At 39.7% G+C, this 15,680-nt stretch overlaps 1 protein-coding gene across 1 annotated transcript in view; it reads left to right on the forward strand.

Moving 5' to 3' along the window:
• LOC306870523 (proprotein convertase subtilisin/kexin type 5-like) overlaps window positions 1-15,680 on the forward strand; it is a gene marked incomplete at its 3' end in the record, with an annotated part of 31,131 nt that overhangs the window by 6,971 nt on the left and 8,480 nt on the right. Inside the window, exons 9-27 of the mRNA XM_079417827.1 lie at window positions 75-175; window positions 362-465; window positions 956-1,073; window positions 1,789-1,977; window positions 2,650-2,786; window positions 3,356-3,475; window positions 4,221-4,323; window positions 4,483-4,670; window positions 4,864-4,951; window positions 5,046-5,149; window positions 6,308-6,446; window positions 6,528-6,643; window positions 8,690-8,792; window positions 9,217-9,353; window positions 11,359-11,559; window positions 12,498-12,698; window positions 13,957-14,040; window positions 14,161-14,359; window positions 15,195-15,409. Of these exons, the coding sequence (XP_079273953.1) occupies window positions 75-175; window positions 362-465; window positions 956-1,073; window positions 1,789-1,977; window positions 2,650-2,786; window positions 3,356-3,475; window positions 4,221-4,323; window positions 4,483-4,670; window positions 4,864-4,951; window positions 5,046-5,149; window positions 6,308-6,446; window positions 6,528-6,643; window positions 8,690-8,792; window positions 9,217-9,353; window positions 11,359-11,559; window positions 12,498-12,698; window positions 13,957-14,040; window positions 14,161-14,359; window positions 15,195-15,409 (2,647 nt within the window). The remainder of the gene's footprint in view (window positions 1-74; window positions 176-361; window positions 466-955; window positions 1,074-1,788; window positions 1,978-2,649; window positions 2,787-3,355; window positions 3,476-4,220; window positions 4,324-4,482; window positions 4,671-4,863; window positions 4,952-5,045; window positions 5,150-6,307; window positions 6,447-6,527; window positions 6,644-8,689; window positions 8,793-9,216; window positions 9,354-11,358; window positions 11,560-12,497; window positions 12,699-13,956; window positions 14,041-14,160; window positions 14,360-15,194; window positions 15,410-15,680) is intronic.

Raw genomic sequence — 15,680 nt, forward strand, 5'->3', positions numbered from 1 at the left:
AGTGTGTATTTGTTTGATTCTTTGTTAGAACTTGTTTTTTTTCTCACCGGCTCCATACATTCGTATGTTTTCAGGTGACAACAGATTTGAGGCAGGGTTGCACTGATGAGCACTCTGGCACTTCAGCATCAGCCCCCATGGCTGCAGGAATCATCGCCCTCACACTGGAGGCAAAGTAAGCAGTTGTGGTTTATTTGTGCTCTTTCTGTTAAATGTGGTCACCTATCTGTTAGATCTGGCAAGTGCTTTGTGGTCAAATCACATCTGGTGATCAGCCAATCGCACTGTAGGATAAAATATTTATTGCCATCCCTATTGAGCATGTGATGAATAAACTAATTTCTTTGTTTTTCATGCTCAGTCCAGCTCTGACCTGGAGAGATGTTCAGCACATTGTGGTGAAAACTTCACGCCGTGGTCACCTGAGTGCTTCAGACTGGCAGAGCAATGGAGTTGGATTTGATGGTAAAATGAGCCTGGAAATGTCACTTATGATATATTATTCAACATGTATTTAATTTAGCTTAAGACTGATCATAGTAAAAAAGCATGAAAGCACAATGTCCTTTGAGAAAAATAAATAAAATATAATACAATTCATTATCACATCATCATCAAGATTACACACCTGATCTAATTTATAGATCTTGACTACTGTACTACTTCTAAAACATATGAACCCCTATTCGTCTAATACATGTATACTGAAATCAATAGAAAAATAAATATACATATTATATACATATATTAAATATAGTTTTGCAACTGGATGGTGTAGTTAAAGCATCTACTAACGGGCTCCACAGCATACTTTTAGTATACAGTAGACTACATACTTTTAATAGTACATACATTTATGCAGTAATCAATCATTGAATATGCAATTGCATGGGAAATAAAGCATGGTTTCATTGGCAGTATGTAATAAACTGTTTCAACATTGGCTGTTGCACAGTTAGTCACCTTTATGGGTTTGGTTTGATGGATGCTGAAGCCATGGTGAAGGAAGCAGAGACCTGGAAGCTGGTGCCTCCTCAACATGTGTGTGAGGAAAACATAGTCCAGACTGCCAGGTAACTGTTTGCCCATAACCTTTATGCTTTATCACGGTGCAAGTACCATGGTGGTAACATGGTTTAGTAACTATGGCACTGATTCTCAAAGTGGTACGCGGACTCCCTCTAGTGACACGCAGAGGAATCACTGAATTAAATAGAAATTAATGTTAAAACACATTTAAAAAGTTTGCAAGGTGTCTAAATGATGCCTATGTAAAAAAAAATTAATCAAGTACCGTACATTTTTTACTTTACATTTTAGTACAGTACAGGTTTTTTTTTTTTTTACTTTTTAAGTACAGTACAGTTTTTGTTGAACTTTTAGCTATTGTACATTTTAATTTAATAATTTAAGTTTTTATTTACCTGTATGTAAGCACAGTGCAGTGTTAATGTTCAAGCTGTGTATTTAAAATGTTAAAGTGGCCGACAATAATAAATATTCTTATTAGGAATAAAACTGCCTTGTTTTTGAACTGTGCATAGCTGTAGCTGAATAATAAGGCTCACTACGCTACCGTATTTTAATGTTGGTCATTATGATGGTGCTTGGAGAGCCAAATATTTTCTGAGGTGGTACTTGGTGTAAAAAGTTTGAGAACTAGTGTACTTTGGTACTGAATTACCATATTCTTATACCATACCATATTTGTATGGTCCTCCAAAATATGTCAAAGAATATCATAGTAATGCCATGGTATTTTTTTTTGTCTGCCTTTATGTATCTCAGGATCATCAGTGCAGAGAGGGTGTTGAGGTCAGTGTTTAAGTCCTCAGGCTGCTCTTCTCAGCGTCTGCAGCGGGTGGTTTATCTGGAGCATGTGGTTATACGTGTCACAATCACACATCCTCACCGTGGAGACCTGTCAATCACACTGACATCACCCGCTGGAACCAGATCCCAGCTTCTCACAAACAGGTACAAATATACTGAGCCCGTTCAGATGGACTGGAATTAAAATAATAACTGTATTTATTTAAATACAGTACATGATTCACCCTTCAAAGCCTACTATATCATATTTGATAACATTTCTGAGGCCTCTAAATTATTATTTGTTTAGCAAGTAAAAGGCCTTTTAGTAGAATTTTAACATGACTTTTTACGATGAAACTTTTATGGATTTTTATAAAGTAAATGCAAGAATAAATTGTGTATTGTTGGTAATATTTCAAGATAAACACTCACTGGACTGAAGCAACTTAGGTTTACCTAACTGTAAATACACACTTTTTTAGAAAAGTCTTGTTAAAATGAGTATCAAATATGATAGATCAGGCTTTTGAAGTGTGCGTATTTGTACATCTCTCAATCATAAAATCTAACATAATAAAAACTACAGTACAGTGAACATAAAATTAAGCATTTAAATCTCGTCTTACTCAGACATACAGTATTATTGGGAGACATAGAGAGTGACAACTAATATTTACAGTATGCACATTTAGTCTGTTATCCTGTTGTAAATATTTCATTGATTCACATTACAAGCTATTTCATCTTGGCCTTATAAATATCAGAATGCAAATTTTTCTAACTAATTCTTTGGGATTATCTTGCTTCAATTAGTCTGATGCCATTTCCTTTCAGACCGAATGACCACACCAGTGAGGGATTCCTTAAGTGGGAATTCATGACAACTCACTGCTGGGGTGAAAGACCAGCAGGAGACTGGATCCTGGACATCAGAGACTCGCCATCTCCACAGAGAAACAGCCGATTACAGGGTGCTCACACTCTAAACAAAAATGGTTTTGAATCACTTTTATGCTTTGCTGAGTTCAAAAAGTCTCGTGTGAGGGCCCTGGAATATTTCCTTATATGGGGTCTTGGGGCAAAAAGGTTGAGAACAACATTATCTTCAGGAAATACACTCTATTTTGACCAGGTGCTTAATGTTTTTTTGTTTTTTTTTGTACGGCAGTGGTGCTATATAGCACCTTAACAACCCCAAAGAACTGCTGAATAACCATACTGGGCTTAATGGGTTTTTTATATGGTAACGGGGCTACAGTATATAGCACCTCAACCACCCCAAAGAACCTTTGTGTGTGTGTGTGTGTGTGTGTGTGTGTGTGTGTGTGTTTGTGCATGCACCACCTAGAAACTCTATAGTACTATAATATATATGATTACCATATCCATGTAATACCATTTAATGTTTCTCCAACTTCAAGATACTTCAAAGTATTCAAAGTATATTGTGGTAACATCAATGGTATATGTACAAAAAGTCAAGTACACCTGCCATAGAATGTACAGTAAAATATTTTTCCTTCTTTGTTGTTTACATTAGGGAAACTGGTAGAATGGTCCCTGGTGCTTTATGGAACATCCACACATCCGTACACTAGACATGAGCAGCCCCGTTCTGCCCAGCTGCTCTCTGAAGACGACACCACAGAGGAGTACAATGGTGATTTACCTTTATAAGCCAAACAAATGTACGGTAACACTTTAGAATAAGGAACAGTTGTTGACAATTAACTACAACTTTTCCCTCAATAAATTCCTTATTTGCTGTTTATTAATAGTTAGTAAGGTAGTTGTTAAGTTGAGGTATTGGGTAGGATTAGGGGTGTAGAATAAGGTCATGTAGAATAAGGCATTAATATGTGCTTAAGTATTAATAAATGGCAAGTTTTCTAGTAATATGCATGCTAATAAGCAACAAAGAGACCCTAAAATAAAGTGTTACCACATGTACATAACATAATTTAAATAAAAAAATTATTGTAATATACAGTGGACACTTAATGTATGAATTTCATAAAAACCTAATGGCATCTGCAAAGGCCATTTAAGCCATAATTGAAAGTTTTTTTACTAACTGGGTCACAGTGATGGTTGGATTTTTAATGGATGTAAGTCGGTACCTTTTTTGTTTTTGTTTTTAAAAGTGTGCTTGTGCTGTAAAATAAATGTCACTTGGTTAGATATATTGTTTTCTAATGCAATGACATTTAGCTTATATATTTTTAAGTGGGCTTAACTTCCCACTTTTGATTATCATAATCAAAGTGCATGTAAAGTAATAATAAAAATATGCTGAAGTGTACTTCTTTGGTCACAAGGACACTTATTTTGGGCTATTGTACATATACTGTATAATTCTTTTGTATATGGGAATACCTATTAATTTGCATTCTCTTCTATATAAGGCGCTTGCGATCCAGAATGTAGTGAGGATGGTTGTGAAGGACCTGGTCCCTATCAATGTGTTTCCTGCTTGCACTTTTTCCTAAAGTTTAATAATAACACAGGGTAAGAACACTTTACTTCTGCGCTTTCTCTCTCTCTCTCTCTCTCTCTCTCTCTCTCTCTCTCTCTCTCTCTCACACACACACACACACACACACACACTGTCTCTCTCTCTCTCCTTCACAAGGTTTTTGATAATACTACATCTACTCTTTTTTTCAGGACCTGTGTGTCTGAGTGTCCGAGTGGGTACTGGGGGGATAAGAAGAGGTGTAAAAAGTGTTACTCCTCCTGCAAGTCATGTTTGGGCAGCCGCAGTGATCAGTGCACAGCCTGTAAATCTGGATATCATCTGAATGAGTACAAGAACAACTGTGTGACCAACTTTGAGGATAGCTATCTTTACCAAGGTAAAAGTGATGCCACCAAAACAAGCCAGTTACTTGTTTACTCAAAGGAAATACTTCTAAAAATAATATAAGATTTAAAAATAAAGCCACAACATCCCAATTGGTCCAAAGAACATAGCTGTATTTTAAACTTCACTTTCAGTGTTGACATACCTTTGACTAATTTTGTGTTATTAATGTTTCTGCCATGCAGAGGAAAACATGTGTAGGAAGTATAATATTGAGAACTGTATGAAATGCACCTCAGCCTCCATTTGCACAGAGTGCTCTGAGGGAACAAGGTAATAGATTTTTTTAAAAATGTTTGAATTTCATGACAAAATGTAGCTTTTAGGAAGTCTTTTCATTGTAATGAAAAATGACTGTCCCTTTCAGTCTGGTGGGGAACAGATGTCAGAAGAGTTGTGAGGTGGGCCGTTACTACAGTGAGCCGGAGGACTCATGTGAGCCCTGCCACCCAGCCTGTGCTACATGCGCTGGTACAATCCACAAAAATACAATACACTATCAATGACATCCCACCAAATGTATTCAAATCAACATGCCCGAGTCCAACCCTAGAGCAGTGGTTCTCAACCTTTTTGGCTCTAAGGACCCCCAACATTCTCCACAACAATATTCAAAGGCTTCATACTAGACTTAGTTTTGTTTTCAAAACTTGTTTTAATGTATTATTTAAAATTGCTTCTAGTTTATTTACGTAAATAAATAAATTTACATTCCAAGATTCCAGAAGTTTTTACATTCTTTAGGGTTCCCACTCTTTTTAACTAATTAATGTGCATGTCTTTTCTAGTTGTTTGTGATTTAATGGATAATAAAAAATATTTTTGTTTTAAGATTTTACTTACTTAAATGACTTTTCATTTCATTAGACTTTCAAATTAGGCTTCCTCATATAATATATCTAGGTTTTCCAAGACAGCAGGAACCCTGGTTCTTCAAAGGAAATAAACAGTTGTTTTAGCTTATTTTAATGCTTGTTTTGTTTCATTTTAAATTAATTTGAACTCATCCTGCAGGCCCCTTGAAAGTTTGCTGAAACTCCTTAGTGGGTCCCAGCCTCCAGGTTGAGAACCACTGTCCCTAGGATTGTATATGGATTCCTAAATCAAATCATCACGTTAAACTAGTCATAAAGGATCCTAATAGTAATTTCATTAAGGATTTCAATAAAAATAATACAAATTTAAAAAAATAAAAAAATACTTAAAAATATGATTATCAATAGCATACCTTTATTATTAGATTTTTAACAAGAGTTCATTGACCCCTGGAAATACATAAATCATACTTGATTTTCTTTAAAAAAATGTTCATGATACTTTTAATTATTTAAATACTGCTTTAAAATCATAATATATAATTTAATAGTTATGATACTGTTTTTTAAATCAAATCTTTGAATAGCTATGACAGGAAACACTGGCATCTAAGAATGCCTTTGAAAAAAACAGATAATTTAAAAATTATGCATATAAATAACACCAAAAAGGAAATAAAAAGTTATCAAATAAGCATGTGTCCTCTTCTGTGTCCTGACTCCCTGAAATATTGATGTCTCATATTTTACAGAAGTTAATGTAGTTTTGTAAGGAAACCAGTAAAATCTGTATCTGATCATGTCTTTTCTACAGCTGCAGGTCTAGAGTCATGTAATCGCTGTGCTGAAGGCTACTTGATGGAGAACTGGAGATGTGTGTCCTCCTGCAGTCAAGGTTTCTACGCTGTACAACCGAACTCTGACAGCACAGACACTCAGAGCACCTGTAAAAGGTGTGTGCCACAACCTCTCATCCTTTCAGCATTCATCATAATTTCCTATATTTTGATTCTTACTTGTGTGTATATGTGCAGGTGTGATGCAAGCTGTCTGGCTTGTGTCGGGCCAGGTAAAGAAAACTGCAGTGAGTGTGTAGATGGACAGACACTTCTGGACGGTGTGTGTGTTCTCAGCCACAACTGTGTTGATGGTAAATTCAGTTTTTTTTTTTCAACCGGAATATGCAACCATTTGATATAAAGTAGAGTTATTGTAACATTTCAGGGTAATACTTTATTTTAAGGTGTCCTTATTAGGTTAGATTAAATTCAACTTTATTGTCATTGCACACTTTATTGTCATTGCACGTGTAAGTTACAAGGCAACGAAATGCAGTTAGCATCTAACCAGAAGTGCAATAAGCAGAGGTACAGGATATACAATGCCTACAATATGTTACATATGTACCGAAATATACAGATAATGCAGTACTATGGACATAATTTACTAATTTTTAAATACTATCAGTATGATATACAGATGGGTGATATGAGCATACTATACAGATGGATTATGCAGTAAATGTATGTACACAATGAGCAAAAACTATGAACATAATTACAAATGGATATGAATAAGCGATACATTAAGATATATAAACACTAGTGCAATGGACATTGAAAGTGCATAGAAAATAAAACTTTCCAGTACATAGTACTCAGTGTGTAGATGGATTTAGTGATGGGGAGGGGTGAAGAGTCTGCTGGTCTTTGTTCGGAGGCTCCTGAAGCGCCTCCCAGAGGGCAGTAAGTTAAACAGTCTATGGTCAGGGTGAAAGGAGTCCTTAAGAATGCCGCGAGCTCGATGTAAACAGCGTTTTCTCTGGACGTCCTCAATGGCAGGAAGGGGTGTCCCTGTGATGCGCTGGGCAGTTTTCACCACCCTCTGCAGTGCCTTGCGGTCAGCAACTGAGCAGTTCCCATACCAGACTGTGATACAATTGGTCAGGATGCTTTCGATCACGCACCAGTAGAAGTTCACCAGGATGGCTGGATACAAGTGGTTCTTCTTCAGTGTCCTAAGGAAGAAGAGGCATTGGTGAGCTTTCTTGACTAGGCTGGAGGTGTTGGTGGTCCAGGTCAGGTCCTTCGAGATGTGGGTTCAAAGGAACTTGAAGCTGGAGACACGTTCAACAACCATCTCGTTAATGTGGATGGGGTCATGCGTGCCTCCTTTCTTCTTCCTGAAGTCCACAATAAGCTCTTTTGTCTTGCTGGTGTTGAGGAGCAGGCTATTGTCAGCACACCATGCAGCCAGGTGCTGTACCTCCTCCCTGTAGGCAGTCTGATCGTTGTCTCTGATGAGGCCAATCACTGTGGTGTCATCAGCAAACTTGATGATGGAGTTGGATCCATGCACAGGCCTGCAGTCATGGGTGTAGAGGGAGTAGAGAAATGGGCTCAGCACACAACCCTGTGGTACGCCGGTGTTGAGTGTGATGGTGGTGGAACAGGTGTGGCCTGACCTAACATGCTGAGGTCTGTTGGTCAGAAAGTCCATAATCCAGCTGCAGAGGGAGGTGTTAACACCCAAGTCTCCAAGTTTAGTGGTCAGCTTGGAGGGAATGACAGTGTTGAATGCTGAGCTGAAGTCAACAAACAACATCCGTACATATGTGTTGTTGTTATCCAAGCGTGTGAGTACCGAGTGCAGTACTGTGCATACTGCATCCTCAGTGCTCCTATTGCTTCGATAGGCAAATTGGTGTGGGTCCAGTGTGGGTGGGAGGCAGTTCTTGAGGTGTGCCAGGACCAGTCGCTCACAGCACTTCATAACAATGGGTGTGGGTGCTACGGGGCGGTAGTCATTCAGGCACGTCGGGGAGGAGTGTTTCTGCACTGGCACAATGGATGTGGACTTAAAGCATGTTGGCACAGTTGCTTGGGTGAGGGACAAATTGAAAATGTCTGTAAAGACCCCTGCGACCTCCCCTTAGCCCTGGATATGCTGTAGGCCTGAGCGTCATTGTTACAGTGTAATTATAAATTTAACTACTGAGTAATATTAATTAACTACATGTGCATACTATATGGTTGGGGTTAGGATTAGGGTTTGGCTTAGGGTTACTTGCATGTAATTATGCAAAATGTATTCTTATTATAATAGTATTTACATGTAACATGTAACAAAGATACCTTAAAATAAAGTGCTACCCATTTCGGATAGAATTGTAATCGATGTATGTTTGTGTTTAAAGGGGAATATCAGGATGAGAGTGGAGAGTGTCAGTCATGTGATGAGTCCTGTCATAAATGTAAAGGTCCAACGAGTGTGGACTGCCTCAGCTGCTCCAACACACAGTAAGAAACAATATCAACAATTACTTATTATATTATGCAGCATTTTTAATAATCATTATGTTATATGAGTATCAATAATAATTCATAATAATTGAGCACCAAATCAGCATATTACAATGATTTCTGAAGAATTACGTGACACTGGAATAATGCTAAAAAAATTAAGTTTTGCCATGACAGGAATAAATTACATTTTATAATATAGCAAAATATAAAACAGTTTATTTAATGACAATAATATTTATTTCAGTAATGAACAACAATAATATTAGTGTTTTACTGTGTTTTTGATCAAATAAAGAGACAAAACAGTAAAGATTCTTAATTATCGTAATTATTTTATATTTTTGCTTAATTATTTCATTGCATTTTATTGTGCAGTTATTTGCCACTAATATGCATTTCTTCTGTCCTGCTCTTGTAGTTTGCTGGATGAGGGGCGATGTGTGGTCAGCTGCTCAAATGGGAGATACCCATCCAGTGGACAGTGTCACCTCTGTGACCACACTTGTGCTCAGTGCGTTGATGCTGGTCCTGCTAACTGTACCAGTTGTGATACAGGTCAGGATCCATTTCCCATCATAGTCCAAATGGCTACTGTCCCAATAACTCAACTAAATTAGCATGAGCCACAATCCAGTTAATCTTATTTATAAGAACCCCATCCAGTGTTCAGAATGAAAACTTGGAAAGCACCAAATGTGAGTAAAATGGACTTCATAATACAGTTATCATACTGTTTAGTGGCAAGCAAATGAAATCAAAAAGATGCAAATAGTTTATTTTAAAATTCCAATCCAATCCAATGTTACTGTCAGTCCTGTGTCTTGTGGCGACGGCGTGGGATGACGCAACGCTCAACAAGCTGTTCTGGCTCGGGGCCAATTACCACCGTCCCGTGGACCTCCCAGACACTACCGGCCTGAGCTGGAGAAAGGGGATTTACCGGTGTCTGGGAAGCGTCTGGGCCCGAGCCAGCCCGCCGTCGTCCGCGGCTCTCCCGAGTCCTCTGCAATCCGCGCTTCCAGAGCACCCCCACGAATCCGCGCTTCAAGAGCGCCTCCTCGAAGCCGCGCTTCAAGAGCACCCTCCTGTGCCTGCTCCTCGCAGGTGCTTTCCTGCGTCTCCGCTGGTCCCGTCCAGCTCTCCTGCGTCTCCGCTCCTCAAGAGCGCCCCCAAGTGTCTGCGCTTCAAGAGCGCCCCCAAATGTCTGCGCTTCAAGAGCGCCTCCCCAGTGCCGGCTCCTCGCACGTGCCCTCCAGTGCCGGCTCCTCCCACGTGCCCGCCTGCGTCTCCGCTGGTTCTGTCCAGCTCCGCGCTGCAAGAGCGCCCCCCCCAGAGTCCGCGCTGCAAGAGCGCCCCCCCCAGAGTCCGCGCTGCAAGAGTGCCCCACAGAGTCCGCGCTGCAAGAGCGCCCCACAAAGTCCGCCCCCCAGGGGGGAACTTCCCCAAGAAAAAATTTTTTGGGGGGGTTATAAGGTCATGGCCTGTGTGGCCGGGCCGAGGACTTAGGCCACAGAACCCGAAAAAAATAAGGCCGTGGCCCCCCGAGTCTCCAGTCCCGCCATGGCCTCCCGAGTCCCTAGATCCGCCATGGCCTCCTTAGTCCCCTGTCTCGCCATGGCCTCCTGAATCCCCGGATCCGCCATGGCTGCCCGACTCTCCTGACTCGCCATGGCCTCCCGATTCCCCTGTCCCGCCATGGCCTCCTGAGTCCCCTGTCCCGCCATGGCCTCCTGAGTCCCCAGTCCCGTCATGGCCTCCTGAGTCCCCTGTCCCATCATGGCCTCCTGAGTCCCCTGTCCCGCCATGGCCTCCTGAATCCCCGGATCCGCCATGGCCTCCCGCGAGTCCCCTGATCCGCCATGGCCTCCCGAGTCTCCTGTCCCGCCATGGCTCCCGGAACTGGTCCCACTCTGGAGGCCGGTAGCCCTGCCCCCTGAACCCTGGAGGCCTCCAGAGCGCCCCCCCCCCCCATTGGATGGCATAAGGCGTGAGGACACGCCTTCCGGAGGGGGGCGTAATGTCAGTCCTGTGTCTTGTTTCCCCCTCCTCTCGTGCCTATATTTGGCCTTCCTGTTCCTGTCCTCGTTCCCTGTCATCTGTAGTTAATTAGTCCCTAGCCCTGTTTAATTTCTCCGCACCTGTTTCTGTTCTTCCTCTGTGATTTCCTTGTGTTCTTAAGCCCTGTGTTTCCCTGCCCCTGTGTCCGGTATTATCGTCATCTCGACTCATCATCTCCATGTCTCCTGTGATCCCAGTGTTATCAATAAAGTTCTGAAGTTTGTGAAGTTCCTCGCCTCCGCGTTTCCCTGCTCCAGAGTGGGCTCTGACAGGGCTCTCACATCTAATAGCACATATGACTTTAGCTTGTATTTTAATTTACCTTTGTCTTGGAAGATAAAACAACTTCTTTTTTTCACACAATTTCATTCCTGGCTTCAAGCCACCAAAATCAATATACGAGTAACAACATCATGATGGTCCCACCATCTAACAGTATGTGTCCCTGTGTGTATGGTTTGGTAATTTTGTGTGTATCATGTGTTTTGTTTGTGTTCTGTAGACAAGTTTGGGGTGGACCGGTACCTCTACCATGGCGAATGCATGGAAGCGTGTCCTCAGGCTCATTTCAACACAGTGCTGAAGGCATGTGAGCCATGTCCTTCACACTGCAAACTCTGTTCTTCAGCCACACACTGCATCAGGTGTGAGGACTCCTTCTACCTCAACGACGGAGTCTGTAATAAACTGGAGTGTGGTGAAGGTCTGACTTTATCTTCCTGTGCAGTTCAAGTGTCACTTGTTTTGTTGCTCGTTTCAAAAAGAGATATTTAGCACAATGTCTGTTATTAATGATGCTGGGCTTTGGGATTATTTTGCACTTCCAGGACAAACATCATTCAGTGTATGTAACTAATTTGTTCTGTGCTTTATCCTGGCATATTATATGATTGCTATTGCTCATACATAGGGTTGGTTTTGGTTTTTTTCAACCGGGTGGCCAGGGCCGACTACACTTTATTGTTCTTTGGCATCGATGGTTCCATGTAGAACCTTGAACATCCATGAAATCTTTCAAATGCAGAAAAGGTTTTTTATAGTGTAAAAGGTTCTTTAGATTTTTAAAATGTTCTTCAAAATAGTTCATTCAAGAACTGCTCACTGAAAGGTTCTTGAAGTGATGCAGTAGAAGGATCTTCTATGGCATCACTGCAAAAACACCCTCTTGTAGCCTTTATTTTTAAGAGTGTAGGGGGCCTCTGCAAACTTACAGTGGTGCCCCAAAACGTCTTAAAATAATTTAGATTTAGCTATATTGACAAATGCTGAAAGAAACAAGCATTTATGGTAAATTAAAATATACTTTCTGTTGAAACTTGTATGTTCATGTATTTATTTACACATATAGAATGATACATTTGCAATGTAATGTAATGTAATATCAAGTAACATACTACAGATAAATTTAAGTTCTTGTGCTGTAGTATCTTAATCTACATATCAGAACACTACATTCTTTATATGCAGAGACAACCAAATGTCCAAAACACAGAGCATAAAACATAAATTGATGTGTTTTAAACACATCTTGAAACTTAAAAAAAAAAAAATTCTATTTGTTTATTTTTAAACTTATTTTGCATGATCTTTTGACACATTTGGTCAAGATTGTTCATGCGTTTATTATACTGTAACCTGCAGATGGGAAGTGTGTGCGCGAATGTCCCGATGGTTTCTATGGTGATGAAGATTCTCATGAGTGTGAGGAATGTCACTCAGACTGCAGGAAATGCAGTGGGCCAGAGGACAGTGACTGTGACAGCTGCGGCGATGGATTTACGCTTGATAATGGAGCATGTGTGCCTGAACAGGATGTCTGCCCTGCCCAGACATACCTCACTGGTGAGAGCAACACTTCAGAGAGGAAAAATTTATTATTTAGAGATTGCTGGTTCGTAGCTCTGGAGATAACGTTGGAGTTAACTTTATCTCATGGTATAGTCCAGATAAATTGGTCTTGGAAGAATTAGATTTTATATGACTTCATATTAAAATCAATCCTTCTGTCGATCCATTTTTCAAAACTGCTGGTTCTATGTAGGGTCACAGTCATATTGATATCTTCCTTTTGAAATCTAATGTTTGATTGCAGACTTATAGCACAATCTAAGATTGATGATACACGGGCCAACTTTTTAAGCAATTTTGCAGAGCAACGTTTTTGAGAAACGTTGCTTGGGCACTTTTCCATTGTTAATGTGTAACAATTTTCTATCTGGATATTTTAGATCAGTCTTGGGCCCTGTGTCTCATCTGGTTGCCCATTGACAGCAGCATTGCTCAAAAAGTTGCTCCGTGTATCATCTGTCTTAGACATTAAAACTACATTGCAGAGATCTTCAAAACTGCTCCTAGAGACCCATTGTCCCTGGCAAGTTTATTTCCAACCTACTTTAAATGTACTTTAGTATTTTTGTCAACACATCATTAACATAGTGCTCTAAAATGTACTCTAAAGTAATATTTTTAATTTGATATTATTATAAAGTACACAAAGTGCACTTACGTGTGTTAAGAAACATAGTGTCACGGTACGGCGAAGAAGCGCCGCGAAAAGACGGAGTCAGGGTCCAAATGCAGGTAAGGGTATTTAATAAAGAAACAAAAAGGCCAACACGGCACAAAAAACTAAACAGAAAAGGACTGGGATACGAACGGCAATGCAGTGCATGTATCCCAGACCAAAGCAGACACTAGAAAACAAACACCTTACCAAAATGACAACCACAAAAACATCTAATGGAACCAGGCAGAGTGGTGGGAGAGTGGTGTATAAATAGTCTGTGCCAAATGGGGAACAGCTGGGAGTGTGACGTGTTTGCAGGTGTGTGTAATGTGACAGGTGTACGTGGTTACAAGAAATGAGTCCGGGAGGAAGGGAGATGGTGACCTCTGGTGGAAACGGGAAGAACTGCCGAGCCCGGACTCATGACACATAGTCATGAAAGTGTTCTCTCTTAAAGTACACTTATGGCCTTAATGGGATAATATTGTATTTTTTTGCAAGTACAATATTTTAAAAATATAGTTTTAATATTTATTTTATTCTTTTGCTATAAAATAATTGCTGGATATAACTGCTCCTGCTCTCATCTCTCAGATGATGGGGAATGTGAAGCCTGTCACTCTTCATGTGAATCCTGCTGGGGGAAAATGAAAACTCAATGCAACACCTGTTTCAAAGGTAATACAACTCTAAGAAGAAAATAATGGATGGAAAAATCTTTGGTTGATTGTATGTTTTGGTTAGGTGAATGGATAATTATACATTATTTATGTGAGTTTTAACCACTTTGTCTTCTAGGTCGATATCTGAATACAGATCAGATGTGTGTGATACGATGCCCGGCGGGCAGCTTTGGGAGTAAGGAGAGCTGGCACTGTGAGACTTGCCCTCAAGGTTGTGCCCAGTGCCAGGACGAGCAGCTCTGCACACGCTGTCAGTCAGCACATATAAACCCTCTTTATTTGCAGGCCGGCCAGTGTGTGCACAAGTGCACAAGGTTAGCCATTTACGGACATTAATGTAGAAGAATGAAAAGCTAATGATGTACTGTTTTCCCTCAGGTTCACTTTTTCAGGTTTCTTGCACCCATTTAGTTATAATTTAGCCTCGCATGAACTCTCTAGTTTAAATGTTATAGTTAAGCTAAATCAATTACATTAATTACAGTGTAATTCAATTTTTATACGCAAATTTATGCAATATTGCTTATTTGCTTTTTTGTTGACTATCATATTTGATACATCACACTTTTAGTCCCAAAGGCCCAAACTGAGCAAAAATATGCAATTTGATGCAGTTGCTGATTGTTTTATAGCCGAAAGTAAGAGGAAATTCTATAGCGTGTAATGCAAATCAATGAATCTTATATATCTTAAAATATCAGCTACTCTATATTTCCCAATAATATGACTTAGTAATATGGTATTTAAATGCTTGATTGTATGATCAAAGCTCTGCATTTTATTGTGGAGGGCAAAACATATAATGCAATGCAATTGTACCACAAGGGGGCGTTTTTTAATCATTTATTTAAACAAATAAAACGGTTGTTTAAGGACTTTTTCTTGCAAAAAAAGTATAAACCATCAATCTATCAATCAGATGAAGACATTACATGTAGTACATACAACAGCTTTTTCAACAAAGTTTTGATTATATTGATAATATCGAGGACTTAATTTGTGTCGCAAATATGATGCAGTAGGCTTTTTAGGGTTGAAATAAAATGGCTCTCATAAAAAAAAAATGTCAAATAAAATGCAAGGCAATTGTAGTAGTTATATTGTAAATTTAAACTGTATTAAATTATGTGCATGTGTATGTGTGTTCAGAGGATATCCTGTGGGTCAGGTGTGTAAGAGCTGTGCATCTGGTTGTATGTCCTGTGAGAAGAATGCAACACACTGTCTGAGCTGTGAGGAGATGCTACTGCTCTACAAACATGAGTGTGTGGAGAGATGTCCGCCTGGACACACAATGAGGAACTGGGAGTGTGTGCAGTGTCCAGAGAGCTGTGTTATCTGCTCTGAGGACAGACTCTGTAAAGGTGAGACTGAAATTCACTATTTTACTATGAAAATCAACTATTTACAAAGATGTTTTATTGATGTTGCAACAGTCTTCTACACTCTTCTACCTCTACAACAGCTGTCACTGTCAAACATGTACACCTTTGTACCTTATCTCCCCCTAAAGGGTGCATATTAATACCTTAAAGTTCAATTTTATTACCCACCCTACTGTACCATTTTTTTTTTCTGAGAATGTAGTGGCTTTCTCAGTAGCATTAAAACCAACATGTTTCATATGTTTTTATA

Source organism: Barbus barbus (genome assembly GCF_936440315.1).
Source record: "Barbus barbus genome assembly, chromosome: 5".
NCBI lineage: Eukaryota > Metazoa > Chordata > Actinopteri > Cypriniformes > Cyprinidae > Barbus > Barbus barbus.